Source organism: Barbatula barbatula, assembly GCF_947034865.1.
Source record: "Barbatula barbatula genome assembly, chromosome: 12".
Taxonomy (NCBI): Eukaryota; Metazoa; Chordata; class Actinopteri; order Cypriniformes; family Nemacheilidae; genus Barbatula; species Barbatula barbatula.
Genome location: NC_136775.1, coordinates 12371800 through 12390540, shown reverse-complemented (window position 1 = coordinate 12390540; position 18741 = coordinate 12371800). Strand labels below are relative to the sequence as shown.

Below are 18741 nucleotides of genomic sequence, written 5' to 3'. Positions count from 1 at the left end.
TTCGTCCAAATTTTCCCCCGTTCCTGACTCTGCTGCCTTGTGCTGTGTAGGAGTTACAGTTACAGTATTCAATCTTTACGTGTAATTCCCTATAACATTACTATATTGCACATTAATAGTAGTTACTATACTTAATCATGTTTTATCTATTTTGCATTGCATAAGTGGTTCTTTGTGTTGACATTTTATATCTAGTTTCACATAGACTACATCTCAAACACGAAATTATTTATTCTCTCAGCTTTTCCTCAAGTTTTCTATTATATTATGCTGTGATGTAAATTAGGTGTTAAATTATGAGGCCAAGGGATAATTAGTGTAGGTGCACACCTACTTGTGGGCAATTCAATAACTTTATCATATTGTATATAGCCTAATATTTATATTTATATAAATTATATTTATTGACATGACTTATTTTATTTCAAAACGGGCCCTACCAGGATATATGACACATAAGAAAACAAAACCAGTCTGTTTTTGAACGAAATTGTTATAATTTTTTTATTTTGGTTTTCTCCAGAGGCTCAGTTTTTCCAACAGGAAATAAAAAAACCGCAAGGGACATTAACACATTTTAAATAATTAAAAAAATGAAGAAACACAGTATGGGCTCATATATGGGACATAACGGAGTCCTTACATTTTATATTTGCACTAACAATCAATTCAACATGCTTAATCCATCAATTCTTCATAATCTAAAAATACTTTCTATTGTCACCCATGTCATTCAACTTATTTTCTCCTATAGACGTTGGCTGACGTCCAAGTGAGGTAAAGATTCAATAACACAGTTATTCTGAATCTTGCCTTTCTTTCAGTCCCTTTCTTTGTCTTTCCTTCATCTTTTGCAAAACATACTTTTCTCTTCAAAACATTTCTCTAAATACTGCAATGAGACCCCGAAGGTCACCTTGAAGTGCAATTCTCACAGTGCCTTGTTCTAGTGCAAAATAGTAACATAATGGGACTTGAGTTCTTTGCAAAAATAAAATAAAAAATGTATTTGTAGTTTTCCTCCCTGACTCCTAATCTGAATTATAGCAATAATTCTGATTCACTGGATAGTTTCCCTTCATCCCTTTTGTTTTTACATAATCTAGATTGTTTAGACCATATAGTCAAAAACAAAGCTGATATCACATGGTTTTGAATAACTGGACATTTGTTATTCAATTCTTCTCTGTCTCTGATAGCATACTCCATCTGGCAGATGTCTATTTGACGTCTGCATTTACATCTGCAAGACATTTGCAATACATAGTTTGATCATCTGCAATACGTCTAGACATCTAGAATACATCCGTAAGATATTTAGTGGATTGTTTTTACACAGCAGATGTTTTCCAGATTTCCAGATCTTTAGCAGACATCTTACAGATGTAAGTCTGCTATAGCTGGGGTTGAATTGATGACATCAGAATGTTAAATAAACCAACACAAAATGTAAGTGAACTGTAACAGTAAGCACTTTTTTACCCATTCCATGGTCAAGAACAATCTTTTTTCATACCTCTGGTTATTTTTGGCCCCTTTTGTCTAGTGGTAATTTCCAAGTCATCTGATTGAGACACTGAACTTTGTTTCCCTATGTTCTTCTACATTTATTCAAACTTGAACACACTACCCCTTCCCCAAACACATCCCTTTCCCTTTCTCTTTCTCCCAACCCTTCTTCATTTCCTATTTAGGTGTCCTCATCTGCCTCTTCCTCAAACTCTCCTTCCTCTTCAGCGGTGGCATCCTGGTACTGTTGATATTCAGACACCAGGTCATTCATGTTGCTCTCTGCTTCAGTGAACTCCATCTCATCCATTCCCTCTCCTGTGTACCAATGCAAGAAAGCCTTACGCCTGAACATGGCCGTGAACTGCTCAGATATACGCTTAAAGAGCTCTTGGATGGCAGTGCTGTTGCCGATAAAAGTGACGGCCATTTTGAGACCCCTTGGTGGAATGTCGCAGACAGCGGTTTTGACGTTGTTGGGGATCCATTCCACAAAGTAGCTGCTGTTCTTGTTCTGGACGTTCAGCATCTGCTCGTCAACTTCCTTCATGGACATGCGGCCACGGAACACAGCGGCGACGGTCAGGTAACGACCGTGTCTCGGGTCGCAAGCTGCCATCATGTTCTTGGCGTCGAACACTTGCTGCGTGAGCTCGGGCACGGTGAGAGCGCGGTACTGCTGGCTGCTTCTGCTGGTCAGAGGAGCAAAACCAGGCATGAAGAAGTGCAGTCGGGGGAACGGCACCATGTTAACGGCTAGTTTGCGCAGGTCAGCATTCAGTTGGCCGGGGAAGCGCAAGCAGGTGGTAACACCACTCATGGTGGCTGAGACCAGATGGTTGAGGTCGCCATATGTGGGGGTGGTGAGTTTAAGGGTGCGGAAGCAGATATCATACAAGGCTTCATTGTCTATGCAGTAGGTTTCGTCTGTGTTCTCAACCAGCTGATGGACTGACAGTGTGGCGTTGTAAGGCTCAACTACGGTGTCGGAGACTTTTGGGGAAGGCACCACGCTGAAGGTGTTCATTATGCGGTCTGGATACTCTTCGCGGATTTTGCTTATAAGGAGGGTGCCCATGCCTGACCCAGTGCCACCACCCAGGGAGTGAGTGAGCTGGAAGCCCTGCAGGCAGTCGCAGCTCTCAGACTCCTTGCGAACCACATCCAGAACGGAATCGACAAGCTCTGCCCCCTCTGTGTAGTGGCCCTTGGCCCAGTTATTACCAGCTCCACTTTGTCCTGTGGGATAACACAAACATCAGATGGTGTGCAAGGTAAGACATTTCACATCTGTTATCTATATTTATTTGCTTTGCTTGTTTAATTGAATACGTTCGTCAGACCTGCCATACTCCGTCACTCACCAAATACAAAGTTATCTGGTCTGAAGATCTGTCCAAAGGGTCCTGAACGCACAGAGTCCATAGTGCCAGGCTCCAGATCTACTAGAATAGCTCTTGGCACATATTTACCTCCTCCACGACAAAGAAATAGACAGGAAGAAAGATACAAAATACCAATTCAATGTACAAGACAAATAAGAAATTCAAAGCAAATAAAGTTATACAAGTTCAGAGCTATATCTATACAAACTATGTATGTGTGTGTTCGTGGAAAGTACCTGTAGCTTCATTGTAATAGACACTGATTCTGTCCAGCTGCAGGTCACTGTCTCCATGGTAGGTTCCTGTTGGGTCGATCCCATGTTCATCACTGATTACCTCCCAAAACTGCAAACCAACAACTCAGAGAAATTAAAACATTTCGTACCTAGACAATACAAATACCTTCCGGTATATTCTTGTTTGTAGATGTAGTTTATAAAGCAAACCTTGAATATTTTGTACACTAATCTACCAATAATCTGTAATCGGGATGACCAGCATTAGTTTTGACTGAGTTTTGGCTCGGAGGAAGCCCTTAATCTGAAGCAAAAAGCATCCTCTTATACGGATGTTTAAATAATTCATTCTAGGTTACTGTCCAAGTGACCTTAATCCAAGAAGCAGAGTAGGAGACAAAACTAAGGAGTGGGTAAAAGTGAAAGGAGAAATAAAAGATTGTTCATGGGATATACTGAAAAGAATCAGGCCAATAAACTGGAAGACACAGACTGGCTGCTGTGAAACTATTCTGACACTCACGACTATCAAAACCTTTTAGTCTGAGAAACCTACTTTTCTGCTGTGTCATCATCATCATCATCAAAATCACACAGCGCAGATATGCTGACATATAGAATTCAGCTTCTACCTTTTCACCTTGTTTATCAATAAGATAATTATCCTAAATGAATCAATTTGCTCAGTTAAATAATTGTTGGAATTCAATGTGACAAAAAGGGGTTTTCATGAACATGTCATTTAGTCATCAATTACTCATATTTCATTTATATCCCTATCATACAGGCAATGGGCAGCAGCTGTTAGATCCATTAAGTTCATTATAGTGAGTGGCTTCCCATCCCCACCCAGACATCATCTGAATTCAGACACTCAAGAATTGATCCTTTAAAAGACAAGCCTAATAAAAAGAGGACGATTTAACCCAATTACTGATGACACATCTCACAGACCTTTAAAAAATACATATCATAGATCTTTAAAAATGTGTGCTGTGTGAACTGCCATGGCATCTTTATTCTCTTTGTATATATGTATATTTGTTTAGACAGTTATATTTCATTGGTTAATATATTTAAATGTATGAATGTGGGCCAATTTTAGCAATTTTAGAATGTAATACCTTAATACTTTAATAGTCTTTGCAATATATTACAATAAAAACGAATATAACAATGACCTAATGTATACATAAAACGCAATGTAATTTAAGTGACTAAGATTTCAAGGACTACATTTTTAGTTTATTAACTATTTTTCTTCGTCGCCAGCCTTCTCATCCTCCGCCTGACCACCCCAACATAGCACTCAATATCTGCACATTGCCACAATAGTTGAATATCGAACAAAAGGCAGGACACCCTTGTTTAAGATTATTCCAGATTATGAGTTTGATATTAATGTATTTTATAAAATAAATGCCACGTGTCATGACTTGCGCTGGTCCATGACAGCTGTTTAAAGGGCTTGTGACACTGAGGACGGGTGGTCACGGTAATTACTGCGAGAGATCAGATCTGCCACACCCGGTGCATTGCATAGAATGAGAGTAAAAGAAAGAGGAAAACCCCCTTTCCCCAGTGAATCCCTTCACTGATTTACAGACAAAGAGATGTATGCCTGTTTAAAGACCGCAATGTGAGATCGCCTTGAACAAATAACGTAAACGTTATCAGGAACCAAGAGGAATGCTTTGCACGAAGAAAGCTATAGGTTAGATTAAAGCAAAACAAAAGGAGATAAAAAAAGTATCAGTAAGTGCAGAACTAAAAGAGAGCTACAAAACTGCCCAATGTCGCTATGATACACTATTATGATCGATGCAAGTCAAAATAAATCAGAAGTCTGTGCTGTCTATGCTGTTTTATATTTATAAACATTTCTTCAGAATCGAAAAAGACCAAATCTTTCATATTAGTTCATATATCCTATATTCATGTTTGCATTTAAAGGGACATCCTATTGTTGTATTGTGAATCCCTTGCACGGTTTTTATTCGTAATTGCAATATACAAATTACGAACTCGTACTCCGACAATCTCTTACCTTGGCACCAATTTGGTTTCCGCACTGACCGGCCTGGATGTGAACAATCTCCCTCATGTTACAAAATGTTGAAGTTCTCTAATAAATCTGAAAAGTAACGGTACGGCTCAGCAATAATTTAAGAAAAGCCGGACAAAGGCTTTATATTCCTGGACTGTCTCCAGATCGAGTCTAGAGTAGTATGGGGCGGGGTTTGCACACACTATAGTCCCGGGCTATTCAATTGAGTCTCTCCTCGTTGCAGCCGGTGACGTAATGGATGGTGAACGCTGTCTGCGCCGCGTGAAGTCGACCACACTTGTTGTCCTATTGTTGTTATTTGGGACAGGAGCTGCCGGTTTTTATAGTTTTGTTTTTCATATGTTGATGCCACCCGAGCATTATGCAATATATACTAATGTTTGTAATGCAACTGCTTATGTATATTTATTTGTATAGACTAGACTTAATGTGCATAATGTGTTCTTAATATGCATATAGGTTGTTATTTAATATTCATCCATAATAAAGGAGATGTTGCTCAGCTTTACAGAGCCCGATATAAATCTACAAAAAATAAGTAAGAAAATGCACTGCATTAAAAGTTTTATTCTTGAATAGCTGGCTTAATAGAAAATAAATACCAATTATACGAATGAGATTAAATAATTAATTTGGAATTTTATCAAAACGTACATTTGAAATGTATCCGTCATGTATGTGTTTGACATCCACGACACTCCTTCCCATCCGTTCTGTGATTGGGCGTTCGCAAGGATTCATGGGTAGGTAACATCATTGGAGTCTGCCGAAGACCGGATCAATGGCACAAAGGTTGGATCAGTAATGGCTTATTTTTGGTGGAGAAGTTGTTTAACGAGCAAGGTCTTTTGTTCACGTACTTAGAATTTCTTTCCAAATGGCAATAACCCCAAAAGAGTTTCTGCAGTGTTGAGAGGTAAAACCGTAACTACTGGATACTTTCCTAAACCTTTTGAGACTCCAAAATCCAAAATTGATCAAATACGATCTTTATTTCTTGAGAATATGATTTCTGTTCCACCTGTGATTTCCTTTTGGAATAATTTATTTGTTGACCTTAATTGGAAAAAAATGGTCTCCACAGCAAACATTCTTTCTCACAAATAAAGTGATAGAAATGTATTTTAAGCTCATACACAGGTTTTACCCTATAAAGAAGTTTATTCAAAGATATAAATCTGACATTGTGCTAACTTGCTCCTTTTGTTCGAACTCTGAAGAAACTGGTACACTTGTTTTGGGCATGTCCCCATTCTCAGAAGTTTTGGGCTGATATTGGTGTGTTTGTCAAGTGTAAGATTTTGCCAGGCTCCTCAGTACATTATATAAAAACATCATATTTAGGTATTATTGAAATTAAAGCTTCAAAAATGATGCCTGTTTAATTGTCATCAAAAATCAGCTTATTGCCCCATCTCTACAACCATCACTAGCAGTCTCTCTCTCCTCAGGCAGACAATATACAACATTATTGTGGTCTAAATTTTATTTAATTGATGACTTTCCATTTCATTTATAAGGTTGAATAAAGTGATATAGTATTACATTATGCCATTACGGTGGGTTAACTGACCTCTAGTCAAGCAACGACCAGGCTAGTTTCCTAAGTTGTAGTAACTGAGTTCAAACTATTTTAAGTTTGCTTTATGAAACCGACTCGACCGACAATAAATCTGATTTACCAAAATAAGCCTGGCTTATTTAGTAATCTTGTTTTACAGCCCTCAGAAGGGTAAAGGGAGTGCCAACAAGGATTTGCTGGAGGAAAATAAATAGAAATGTCTGCTGGCTGTAACCAGTTGTGCTTTTCTTTTAACTATAATTGTCTCAATTTATTTCTACTGTGTTATATAGGATGTTTAGGTATGTCTATACTTTTTTTTAGATTCAAATAAATATGAATTAATATTTGGTCAGACATTTTAAATAATTAAATTGTTTTTCTCAAATCTGCCAAATCCATCTTTGTACTTTTATATTAAACCCATTGTATCGAATGCATGGAGCAAAAAGGCGTCTTGATCCGCAGTCCACAGCAGAGAGCAGTCTTTCCCCATTACTTTCGTCTGTAAGTGTCTTAAAACATACACACAGACCGCATTTTGAACAGACACACTCGATTCTAGTACACAAAGTTGTTTTCTATGTAGGCAGCTCACCGAGTTTTGAGAAGTCTTTGAATGGGCGTGGCCGACATTGCGTGATTACGATAGACGAGCCCTTCCTGCTGCTGACAAGCGTGAGACAGTCCACTTCTGTTTACTTCATTTTAACACGTTTCTGCGATCGGTAAGCACATAAATGTTTATTTCGATTATTACGGAATATGCGAACTCGTTGTTCTCACCACCAAAATAAACGTTAGTCGTGTGAAATCAAATGTGGCTTAGTTGTTGCTAAGCGATAGCCGAGCACTTCCTGTTCCGTTGCAAACTATAAAATATAACATTTAATATAACATTAAGAGCAAATATGTTCACGGTTAGTAGTAACGCTTTCGGATCTAGGTTTTATTAGGAAATTGTGCAAGATGAATGATCGATTTGCGTTCTTGTTGACGGAAGTAGTCTATCGTGTAATGCGGTTTTATTACAACACTAGTTAAACGATCTCAAACGTGATCTAACAAACGTTTAAAGGCACGTCTGTATAAATACATCGATTGCTGATCAACGTTGATACATTGATTTGACACGATCAGCGGTTCAGTGGTTAAATGGCCGAGTTCAGCTTTACAGTAAATTCAAATTACCGTAAATACAATATACGAGATTTAACTATTCTTACAGGGAATGCAGATTTCGTATCCATGTCGTATTTAGACAAGTCAGAAGTAAATACTTCGTTTGCATACATTGCACAAAGAACCAAGTTGTGGTAGATTCACAGCATAGTGCTCAAGAATAGATTTACTCCAATTGAATGAACCGAGCAGAAAACCATTCAACCAACACTCCACTGAACCACTGAGATTATTTCGCGCTGTATTTGTGTTTATCACTTCTTAAAATTGCTCGGCATGTGTTGGATCATGTGACTAAAGGCTTTTACACACTGCTGCTTTCTATCCTCAGAGCTAATTTAAGATGTTCTACACTTGTGGTCCCAACGAGGCAATGGTGGTCTCAGGTATGCTGCAGCTGTTCTGCATTACCACACAGACATGTAGAGCAGCTTTTAGATGTTAGCCTACATTTACTTAGACATGGAGAAAAGAACTCAATATTATTTCATTGCAGATTCCTACTATTGCAGTAAATGAGCTGTTTGGTTGAACATTTAACAAGTAATCTTTACTGATTGTGGGGTCAATGGTGTGGTACAGACCACATTCTTTGTCCTACTGCTTCTGCTTGCTATAGCTGCATTTATCTATGCAATGGCATTGAAGTGCAGAACCGGTTGCATTCATGTGACTTGTATTATATGGCAGGTCAAAACAGACACAAAGTTCATAGAAATGACATAGTTAGTGGTTACACATTAAGCTCACTTTTAATGAACTGGAAAAACTCACATTTAATACAATAAGTAGTCAATTTATGTTGTGCCGAGGGCAGAAAATAAGTCCACAGGTTCATTGTGTCTCTGTCACACTAATGGATAGGGTGGCTTTGTAAACAGTCGACTGTTGCTGTGATAGACACGCGGTCACAGGAAGTGGTTATGTGGTGTTTCTGAATGAAATCTAAGGCATTGCTGTGTTTTATCAATCATGCTCATAACATCGGTGGATTCAAGGATTACCATTAAGTGGCTTCGCGCTGTGCTCTTTGGTTAAATATTGCTGGTTTAAACCAGCAAGCTAGAAAAATCTCTCTTTTGTGTGTGTTTCAGGCTGCGGCCGCTCCCCTCCTCTGATGGTTGCTGGAGGGAGAGTGTTTGTTTTACCCTGCATTCAACGAATCCAGCGGTATGTATTGAAATACAAAAGACAGACCATTGAAACGCGTTCAAGTTTGAACACGTGTTCGTGCGCACGATATGCTTTGTTTAACTATGTGCTGCAGTGTAAGTTTGTAATGTGATTACAAAATTGACGGGGGTTACAGGCTTCATAATCGATCGGAGTAAGAACAATAGCAGCTCTGTTTGGCAGTAGAGAGTCCAAGGTTTACATTCCACTCGACTCTGTCTCTATCCAAGAGAGATACCTCCGTTCCATTTTGTAGATATGTGCAAATGAATTTGTATATGATTCACTCAAAGTGTCGAAAATGGACAACAGCTGTGTTCAGATGTCCAGCTCCTTCCCTCTCCACTGCACTACATATACGGTCTGTTTACTATATATCAAGAGTCACTGCTGTAAGGTCAATCCTGTGCCAAACCCACTGAAGGCTAAGCCGACAACCATGGCTAAAAGCAGCATAGCAGCTTGCACCATGGAGAGAGAGAGACTGAGAGGCTGGTTTTAATGGACATTGTTGGAGAAGAGGCTTCACTACACTGAACAACATTTACTCTTAATGAATCGACAGCCTGTCTGCTAGTCTTCAATATGTTCTATACATATGTATAAATAGGGCTGTCAAACGGTTAATCACGATTAATCGCATCCAAATTAAAAGTTTGTGTTTACATAATGTATGTCTTTGTTCTTCTGTGCATATCAATTTTGTATTTATAAAAACATACACACACATGCATATATTAAAGAAAAATATCAAATTAAAACATTTAAAATATATATATATATATATTTCCTAAATATGTATTCATGCATGTGTATGTTTCTGTGTTTGTAAATATAAAATGAATATGGACAGTACACAGACATATTTTATGTAAAATCAAACTTTAATTCTGGATGCGATTAATTGTTTGACAGCCCTAATACAAGGGCTGGGTATCGATTCTGGTGTTCCGATTCACAATCTCTTAACATTCACGTTAACAAATGTTCAGTGCTTGCGGAAATATTAAACAAAATAAAATCGATATTGAATCGACCGCATTTAAAAAAAACGATAGGTCCTACCTAATACTGAACGATACTTTTGTTGGGAACTGTATGTTGGTTTTAGTTGGATCAGGGCCGGCCCAGTTTCTGTTGGTGCCGTAGGCAAGATTTTAGATCACGACCCCTATTCAAAATTAATAATGCAAATATCTGAAAACCAACTTTTAAAAAGCAAAATATTTATTGATTTTAATATAACATGAATGAGATTTATTTTCTCAATAATAATGTCTTTTAATATTTGCGCTCATAAAACGAATATTTCATTATTATCAATATTTAGATAAAGGTTAATAAGATAATAAGACATTTTTTTTAACTTCTGCGCAAATGCTGTAGGAACACAAATAAAAGTTTATTGCATTGTTTTATTTTTCTTAAATAATTGGCATGGGCTACTCACAGTGCCAGTAAACACACTTAGCAGTTCACTTAAGGCGGGCGTACACGGTGCGATTTTTGCTGTCGTACGAGTTCGCATGCGATTTTTTTCAATCGTGTGGAAATCGTGTATGCTCGTATGGTCGCGGCTCGTATCAAGTGCGAGGAATTACGATCCGAGCAGAGTGCCTTACGAGCACTTCCCGACCTCCCGAACATTTTTAAACATGTCTAAAAAGTTCGTGAGCTATCGGTTTGAATTCGTGACATGTGTGCGGTTGAACGAGCCGATTTGTTGATCTATCTGAAGTTGACCAATCACGAACTAGGAAACCACAGAAGAAGATAGACTATTGAAAAAGAGGATAAACTCGCCGAACTCTGGCAGGAACAGCGAGCGCTGTATGATGTTTCCAGCAGCGTGTACCATGACAGGGTCATCCGTGATGATATTTTACAGCGGATTTAAACATATAACAAAAGGCCTAAAGGCAGTTTTTTGCATCATGCTGACTCTGCATCACTTTTCTCCCACAATACAATATGTAGGCTATTCCATATCAAACATTTGGCCTGTAAAAACAGTATGTATACAATTATTATACCTAGACTATCCAGCAATAACATTTGTTCAAAAAATATATAAAAACGACGTTGCTATATGCACAAACTTGCGTGACACGCTATGGTTATATACTTTGCTATATCTTCCACGACCACATCAAAGCATGCGCACACAGATACACGGCTGTTTTTGAAGAACTGAAAGTCCATGCTTTTCTCTGCTCTTCAGCCAAACTCTTTGCCATGCCCTTCTTTTTCTTTTCTTTTTTATTCTTTCGCAAGCCATTGCTGCCACAAAAAAAGCAAATCTTCCTCTGACTCCATGTTTTTGGCGCGGAACTTTGTGCGATTGCTTCGGAAATCGGCAGGTCGTAAAATCGTGTCGTATATCACCTCGTCCGTATGATTTTCAGATAAACTCACTCGTGACGTGTGCGTGGACATACGATCTTCCGACCATCAGAATTCGCACCGTGTACGCCCGCCTTTACGAGCACTTCCCGACCTCCCGAACATTTTTAAACATGTCTAAAAAGTTCGTGAGCTATCGGTTTGAATTCGTGACATGTGTGCGGTTGAACGAGCCGATTTGTTGATCTATCTGAAGTTGACCAATCACGAACTAGGAAACCACAGAAGAAGATAGACTATTGAAAAAGAGGATAAACTCGCCGAACTCTGGCAGGAACAGCGAGCGCTGTATGATGTTTCCAGCAGCGTGTACCATGACAGGGTCATCCGTGATGATATTTTACAGCGGATTTAAACATATAACAAAAGGCCTAAAGGCAGTTTTTTGCATCATGCTGACTCTGCATCACTTTTCTCCCACAATACAATATGTAGGCTATTCCATATCAAACATTTGGCCTGTAAAAACAGTATGTATACAATTATTATACCTAGACTATCCAGCAATAACATTTGTTCAAAAAATATATAAAAACGACGTTGCTATATGCACAAACTTGCGTGACACGCTATGGTTATATACTTTGCTATATCTTCCACGACCACATCAAAGCATGCGCACACAGATACACGGCTGTTTTTGAAGAACTGAAAGTCCATGCTTTTCTCTGCTCTTCAGCCAAACTCTTTGCCATGCCCTTCTTTTTCTTTTCTTTTTTATTCTTTCGCAAGCCATTGCTGCCACAAAAAAAGCAAATCTTCCTCTGACTCCATGTTTTTGGCGCGGAACTTTGTGCGATTGCTTCGGAAATCGGCAGGTCGTAAAATCGTGTCGTATATCACCTCGTCCGTATGATTTTCAGATAAACTCACTCGTGACGTGTGCGTGGACATACGATCTTCCGACCATCAGAATTCGCACCGTGTACGCCCGCCTTTAGTACAGTGGTTCTCTAACTTTTTTGGTCATTCCCCACTTTAGGGGAATTTTCAAGCCCCACCTGTCCCCGTCGCCCCAACTTAATGCTACTGAAATGCGCAACAAGCTTATATGTTCCAATTTATTGAACTAACAAGTAGTATCAGAGTAACAAGTTGTATCTAAAATACAAACTATATACATCAAATAACAGAAAGTTCTAAAATAATGAAAATAAAAGTGCAGCTGTGTCATAATAACTTGCATGACATAAAAAACAATAGAGAAAATAAAAGTGGAGCGGTGTCAAAATTTCTACTAATTTCAAAAATAGAAAAGATATGAAAGTGCCACTTTGAAATCTGGAAAAAAAATGAAAGTTTGTTCCGTTACAATTAATATGCCGATGTCACGTTATTTTGGCACTTCGGTTCCAGGTTACATTTTCCATGGCGACGCGTCATATTTGTCACGTGCCACAATAACACCTTATGACAGATCGCCTTAATTTCCTTTTTTTATTTCAAAATATTCACAAACTTGCTTACCATGTCATCAACTATCTGATATTCCAATTCTCAAAAGTGTGTTAGTGAGTGTGTTTGGTCATTTTAAAACCTTTATAAATAAACTTGATCTATAACGTTAGATGGGTCGAAGAACAACGCGACGTAGAGCACGAGCTCGTGGTCACCATGTTTCTGTCTGTCATCAGTTTCTCCCGAAATACATGCAAGAAAGTGCCCGGTGAACTCCGAGAAGAATAGAGTAAACTTTATAGTTACTTCCACTATGTTTGTCTGATGTGAATAACACACGTCGTCAAATTATATTTGAATAGATTGTTATTGCTGCTTCCACAGACATGAGTGTGTATTTTACAAACTCCGAATGTATTGTTTTACTTGTGCTTATGTGTATTTAAATGGCTGAAACCTAAAATAAACAATAAACAACGAAAGCACAATTTGATTCTGGTAGTTATGTCACGTCACTGAACACTCTCAGGGGCACGGAAAAAATCACATATATGGGACCAAACCAGATACCGCTCAAAATGTTAAACATTTCATTTGTAACCATGAACACAAAATTCCGGAAGATTTGATCTCACGTTACCATATAAGGCATATAAAGGAAAATGTCCTCCCGTTTGGCGCGCCCCACAGTTTGAGAAACGCTTGACTTAGTAGCAGTCAAAAACCGCACCCAGTGTCAGTGTTAACAGTAACATGGTTCAAAATAAGCAAGCCACTCCGAGCGGGATTCAACTTAAAACTGGTAATGAGTCCAGCATGGTAGCAGGCGTGCTAACAACATGGCCACAGGCACAGACATGAGTTATAGGAGCATCTCTTGAACTCATTGAGTGAAGTTTACCTGCACAGACCACACTAGGTAGTTTCTAGTTTCCCTTACACATAAATCATTAATGCATTAAGATGATTAATTATAATCGTCTCCTGCATTTTATAAGATAAGGCAGAGTGTGGAATGTACATTTACATTTAGTCATTTGGCAGACGCTTTTATCCAAAGTGACTTACAGATGAGGAAACATTGGAAGCAATAATAACAACAGCCATGTAGCGACAGGTAGGATTTATTTACGGCATTACCACCTGTATTACTATTTAACAATAGATATTGTGTAATATTATGTGATATTGTATATTACACATTGCTTCATGTATGTCCAATAAAGCTAATTTTTTTGGGGAAAGGTGTCACAAGAATCAGCAACTTGACATCGCTGTCCTTCTAAAACCCAGAAAGTCCTAATTCACAGTTAGTAAATTGAAAAACACTGTACAATGATTAAATACAGATTGAACACTGTGTTGTCAAAGTTGACCAGCACTATTTAACATTTTTGTATTGTTTAAATATTTGCAAAACCCAGTGACAAACATAAAGGAGGACTAATAATATGGAGATATGAGGTTTCAGAATGACTGCAGCTGACCGAAGTCATTGCCATTATATGATTGGCCAAAATTGTGTTCCAAGTTAGTTACGTTTTTCCAAAGGTCGTTTTTCCCTAATATTAAAGTATCTCTGGTTGTCCACGTCTGGCTTTGGGTTTGAGAACATTGCAGTCTTATGTTATGGCTTGTGGAAGCTTAAAGGGATAGTTCACAACAAAATGAAAATTATTTCATCATTTACTCATCCTCGTGTCATTCCAAACCTGTATGACGTTCTTTTTTAATGCAGAACACAAAAGATATTTTCAAAAATGTTGGTAACCAAACAATACTGGACCCCTTGACTTCCATTGAATGGACACCAAACCACTGAGACACTTGTTCAAGTATCTTCTTTTGTGTTCCACGGACGAAAGAGTCAAATACAGGTTTAAAACCTTGAGTAGACCCTAAATCATATTAGGACACGGCTTAAGTTGCTGCACTGTTAGAACCCTTCAGTTGACAGCTGCTATATCTGCCTCACTCTCATTTACCAGCTGTTCACTCTCTTGTTTTTTTCTCCCAGGATAACACTCAATACTTTTACTCTGAGTGTGAAGAGTGATAAGGTCTACACCAGACATGGAGTACCGATCTCAGTGACGGGCATTGCCCAGGTTAGTAGTGCACACAAAAAAACACAAATATGAAGTGTGCACTGCAGTCTGTGAACTACCGTGTCCTCTGCAGGTGAAGATCCAGGGACAGAATAAAGAAATGCTGGCCGCAGCCTGTCAAATGTTTATGGGGAAGTCCGAGTCTGAGATAGGTAATATCGCCCTGGAGACACTTGAGGGACACCAGAGAGCCATCATTGCTCACCTGACTGTGGAGGTACTGAAAAATACCCCTGACTCTCAGTCAATAGATACTGTAATGCTTTAAAGATTGTTTGTTAATGCTTAATCAGTTGTGATTTGTTCAAGATCATGACTTGTTTTTAAAGAGGACAAGTTATCATTAACTCTTTTTCTTCTCTCTGTAGGAGATCTACCAGGACCGCAAAAAGTTTTCCGAGCATGTTTTTAAGGTCGCATCCTCTGACCTGGTCAACATGGGGATTGGTGTGGTCAGCTACACACTCAAGGATGTTCATGACGATCACGTGTGTATTTGAGCTCCTCACATTCCCTAACACACGTTAATATGTATACATATCCTGAAGTTAAAAACCACCCTGTTCTCTCGCACAGAATTATCTTGTGTCGCTGGGTAAAGCCCGTACCGCTCAGGTGCAAAAAGACGCTCGTATCGGTGAAGCTCAGTTCAAGAGAGATGCTGTCATGAGGGTCAGATGTTTCAAACTCTTTTACATCTTGTTGGTGTCGATTGGTTTTGACCAAAACTAAACGTGTGTGTTTGTATGTGTAGGAGGCTTATGCCATGCAGGAGAAGGTCTCTGCTCAGTATAAGAATGAGATTGAGATGGCTAAAGCCCAGCGAGACTTTGAGCTGAAGAAAGCAGCCTACGACATTGAGGTCAACACTAAGAAGGCAGAGTCTGAAATGGCCTATCAGCTCCAGGTATTACTGACATCCTACAGAGAAGCAATCTTTGTAATGTAAATTCTTGTCCTTACCAACTGCGACAATAAGTTTAACGTCCGGATATCACTTTGAATTGAAACACTTGAAATTGAACAGCATGTGTGATTTGTTCCCTGTTCACATCAAGTCTGCTTTTCCCTTTTTTCACCCAATAGGTGGCTAAAACAAAGCAGCGTATCGAGGAGGAAAAGATGCAGGTTCAGGTTGTGGAGCGTACGCAGCAGATCACCTTGCAGGAGCAGGAAATCACCCGCAGGGAGAAGGAACTGGAAGCCAAGGTCAGGAAACCGGCCGAGGCTGAGCGATACCGTATCGAAAAGATCGCTGAGGCAGCGCGGTGAGAACAGCACGTGCAACAGAAAACACATATAGTAAGGTGAGGTCCAAAGCACAAGAAATCTCATAATTTTCCTCTCATCTTTTCTCATCTGACAGACTTCAGTTGATCATGGAGGCAGAAGCTGAGGCAGAATCCATCAGAGTGAGTTTGGTGACATTGAATGTTACTGTTTATAAAAATAGTACTATATCTTCCTTTTGTGTCTTATTTTATCTCTCAGATGAAGGGAGAGGCAGAGGCCTTTGCGCTGGAGGCGAGGGGCCGTGCTGAGGCTGAGCAGATGGTCAAAAAGGCTGAAGCTTTTAAAGAGTACAAAGAGGGAGCTATGGTGGATATGCTGCTGGAGAAACTGCCACTGGTAAGTCCATCAATTAGTAAGTAAGATCAGTGATAAGGGGAGATGGGTTTAATGATGTTAAAGAACAGATCGTCCTCCACTCTTCTAGATGGCAGAGGAGATCAGCAGGCCACTCTCTGGAGCCCAGAAGATCACCATGGTGTCCAGCGGAGGGTCAGAAGTGGGTGTGGCTAAGCTGACAGGAGAAATACTGGAAATTATGACTCGCCTGCCGTCCGCGGTGGAGAAACTGACCGGAGTAAACATCTCACAGGTGATCACACGGCTACTTGTTGGTACTATTGATAGCTAGCAGATGTTCCTGCCTGAATGCCTTATCCAGCTGTATCAGGGGAGGGATACATGAGCCTTTGTCTGCATTCTCATTGGTTGTTGTAACATTGCATCGCTGCACATTCAAATGTCATCAATCATCAACGATCAGTCAAGTTAAGATTAGTTTATTATGTCAAAAAACAAGACTTTAAACAAAACATGTTTTTTGTCAATTGAAATGGATTGTAGAAAACGATCTGAATAAAACAGAAATTGTCAACAAGTAGCTTCAACATTTTTAATGCAGGAACCGAGTAAAATGTAGTTTTAAATAATAAAGTCATGATTTCCACAATGTTCCTTTTCTAATCATTTTCATTAATATATATACAGCCGTGGAAACAAATTAAGAGACCATTCCACATTTAAACTTACTCAGCATTTCTTGCCGTATAAACACCAGTATGACAATATATAGCGTTATTTATCTACATTTAGTTGCCAATTGCTGTCAGTATGAATACTTTAATGCGTGCTTTTGAAACACACTTCTACGCTTCTACTCAACATACAGTAAATCTGGTTTCCTTGTCTTTTTTTCTAGGGTGCCTTAACCCGTATGGGTTAATGGAGTTCTTGGAGAGCAATTCGGAGCCTTAAACAGCTGTGATGTTGATCTTTGTGTCTGTGTGCATGAACGCATGCCTGTGTTTATACTGAACCTGGAAGGTCAATGTCATTTTAGTTATTTTGTTGTAGTTCACTACTATGTTACGTTTGATTTTTACACTCAGTTTTGTGTAAAATGTGATTTTACGTGAAGTGACTTTGTATAATCATTTTATAAGCTAGTTAGTAAAATGCTTTATTGGTAGATAAGGAGTACACAACAATATCGTTTTTTCAATTGTGAATAGTTTTTATTTCCGTCTACATGTCTGTAGATTCTGCTCGGTTTCTGTCAAAGCCAAAGTGCATTTAACTAATAACTAATGCATGACAGTTCACCTTAAGTGCATTGCTGAAGCCATGGCACATGTGCATGCTGCCTTACATATCCAGATCTTTCCAAAGTCAAGACCTAACAATGTTACGCTATCTTCTTGCCATTTAAACCTCTATGTGACTAGCTGCTTAGATGTTCAGTGCTGTGAGGAAAATATATCATCAAGGTAACTGGCTATAGATATTTTCTATAGAATCAAAGAAAACTGACATACTTTATTGTTGGGATGGGCTTTAGTTACTCTTCAGTCTCTGTGGTCTGTAAAGGGACGTTTACAGCATGTTGAAAAGTGAGCGAGCGGGTGGGATGCTCGTGAACGATACAATTGTTTTTTTAAGATTGATGAACAAACAGGAAAAAGAAGAAAAGTAGGTTAGGTTTTCAACGCTGGCCACAGTCTTGTCTCTGTGGCCATGGAAACCGATGGCAGTTTCATCTCATTTTCCAGTGGGTGCAAAAGACTTAAGTTAATCTTTTCATTTTATTTTTACAGTTTTTTAGTGTAACCTATGCAGCCTTACAAAGTGCCTATAAGAGCACCTTTCTCACTGAATCTAACTAATATCTAAATTCAAGTTTCAGTGATATCACTGTGATGTACCATCAGATACTTTCTAAAAACAAATCGTATTCGAATGTTAAATCTTGAGACGGCTCCTTACTAAACATTTGCCTTAATGTTCAACGGAGATATAGATGTTTCCACCTTTAAACCATTGATTATATATATCCAGTAGGAGATACGTACATATGATTGTATGTTCTATTTAATAAACAGTAAACTACTGTCTGTGCTGTAATCATTCAATACACTTTAGTAAATCATTT

General features: G+C 38.8%; 2 protein-coding genes across 2 annotated transcripts; one reads left to right on the top strand and one right to left on the bottom strand.

The window, feature by feature from the left end:
• Positions 1-482: 482 nt before the first annotated feature.
• Positions 483-5355, bottom strand: tubb5 (tubulin, beta 5). Its single transcript, XM_079469639.1, has 4 exons — positions 5178-5355; positions 3131-3239; positions 2874-2984; positions 483-2748 (listed from the first exon to the last, which is right to left on the bottom strand). The coding sequence occupies exons 1-4, from the start codon at positions 5232-5234 to the stop codon at positions 1691-1693; spliced, it is 1335 nt and encodes a 444-aa protein (XP_079325765.1). The 5' UTR covers positions 5235-5355; the 3' UTR covers positions 483-1690.
• Positions 5356-7306: 1951 nt separating this feature from the next.
• On the top strand, positions 7307-18700 carry flot1b (flotillin 1b). The gene is made up of 13 exons (XM_079470163.1): positions 7307-7487; positions 8273-8327; positions 9036-9111; positions 14933-15023; positions 15097-15240; positions 15392-15511; positions 15600-15695; positions 15778-15930; positions 16110-16291; positions 16390-16435; positions 16515-16652; positions 16741-16905; positions 17512-18700. The coding sequence occupies exons 2-13, from the start codon at positions 8285-8287 to the stop codon at positions 17533-17535; spliced, it is 1278 nt and encodes a 425-aa protein (XP_079326289.1). The 5' UTR covers positions 7307-7487; positions 8273-8284; the 3' UTR covers positions 17536-18700.
• The last annotated feature ends 41 nt before the right edge of the window (positions 18701-18741 follow it).

What these genes read in the sequence shown, in the direction of transcription:
- tubb5 (XM_079469639.1), bottom strand. Translation starts at nt 5,234, where the DNA reads ATGAGGGAGATTGTTCACATCCAGGCCGGTCAGTGCGGAAACCAAATT. An exon ending in GAAACCAAATTGGTGCCAAG is followed by an intron (nt 3,240 to 5,177) that starts GTAAGAGATTGT and finishes GTTGGTTTGCAG; the next exon opens with TTTTGGGAGGTAATCAGTGA. An exon ending in CTATTACAATGAAGCTACAG is followed by an intron (nt 2,985 to 3,130) that starts GTACTTTCCACG and finishes TTTGTCGTGGAG; the next exon opens with GAGGTAAATATGTGCCAAGA.
- flot1b (XM_079470163.1), top strand. Translation starts at nt 8,285, where the DNA reads ATGTTCTACACTTGTGGTCCCAACGAGGCAATGGTGGTCTCAG. An exon ending in AGAGAGATGCTGTCATGAGG is followed by an intron (nt 15,696 to 15,777) that starts GTCAGATGTTTC and finishes TTGTATGTGTAG; the next exon opens with GAGGCTTATGCCATGCAGGA. An exon ending in AAATGGCCTATCAGCTCCAG is followed by an intron (nt 15,931 to 16,109) that starts GTATTACTGACA and finishes TTCACCCAATAG; the next exon opens with GTGGCTAAAACAAAGCAGCG.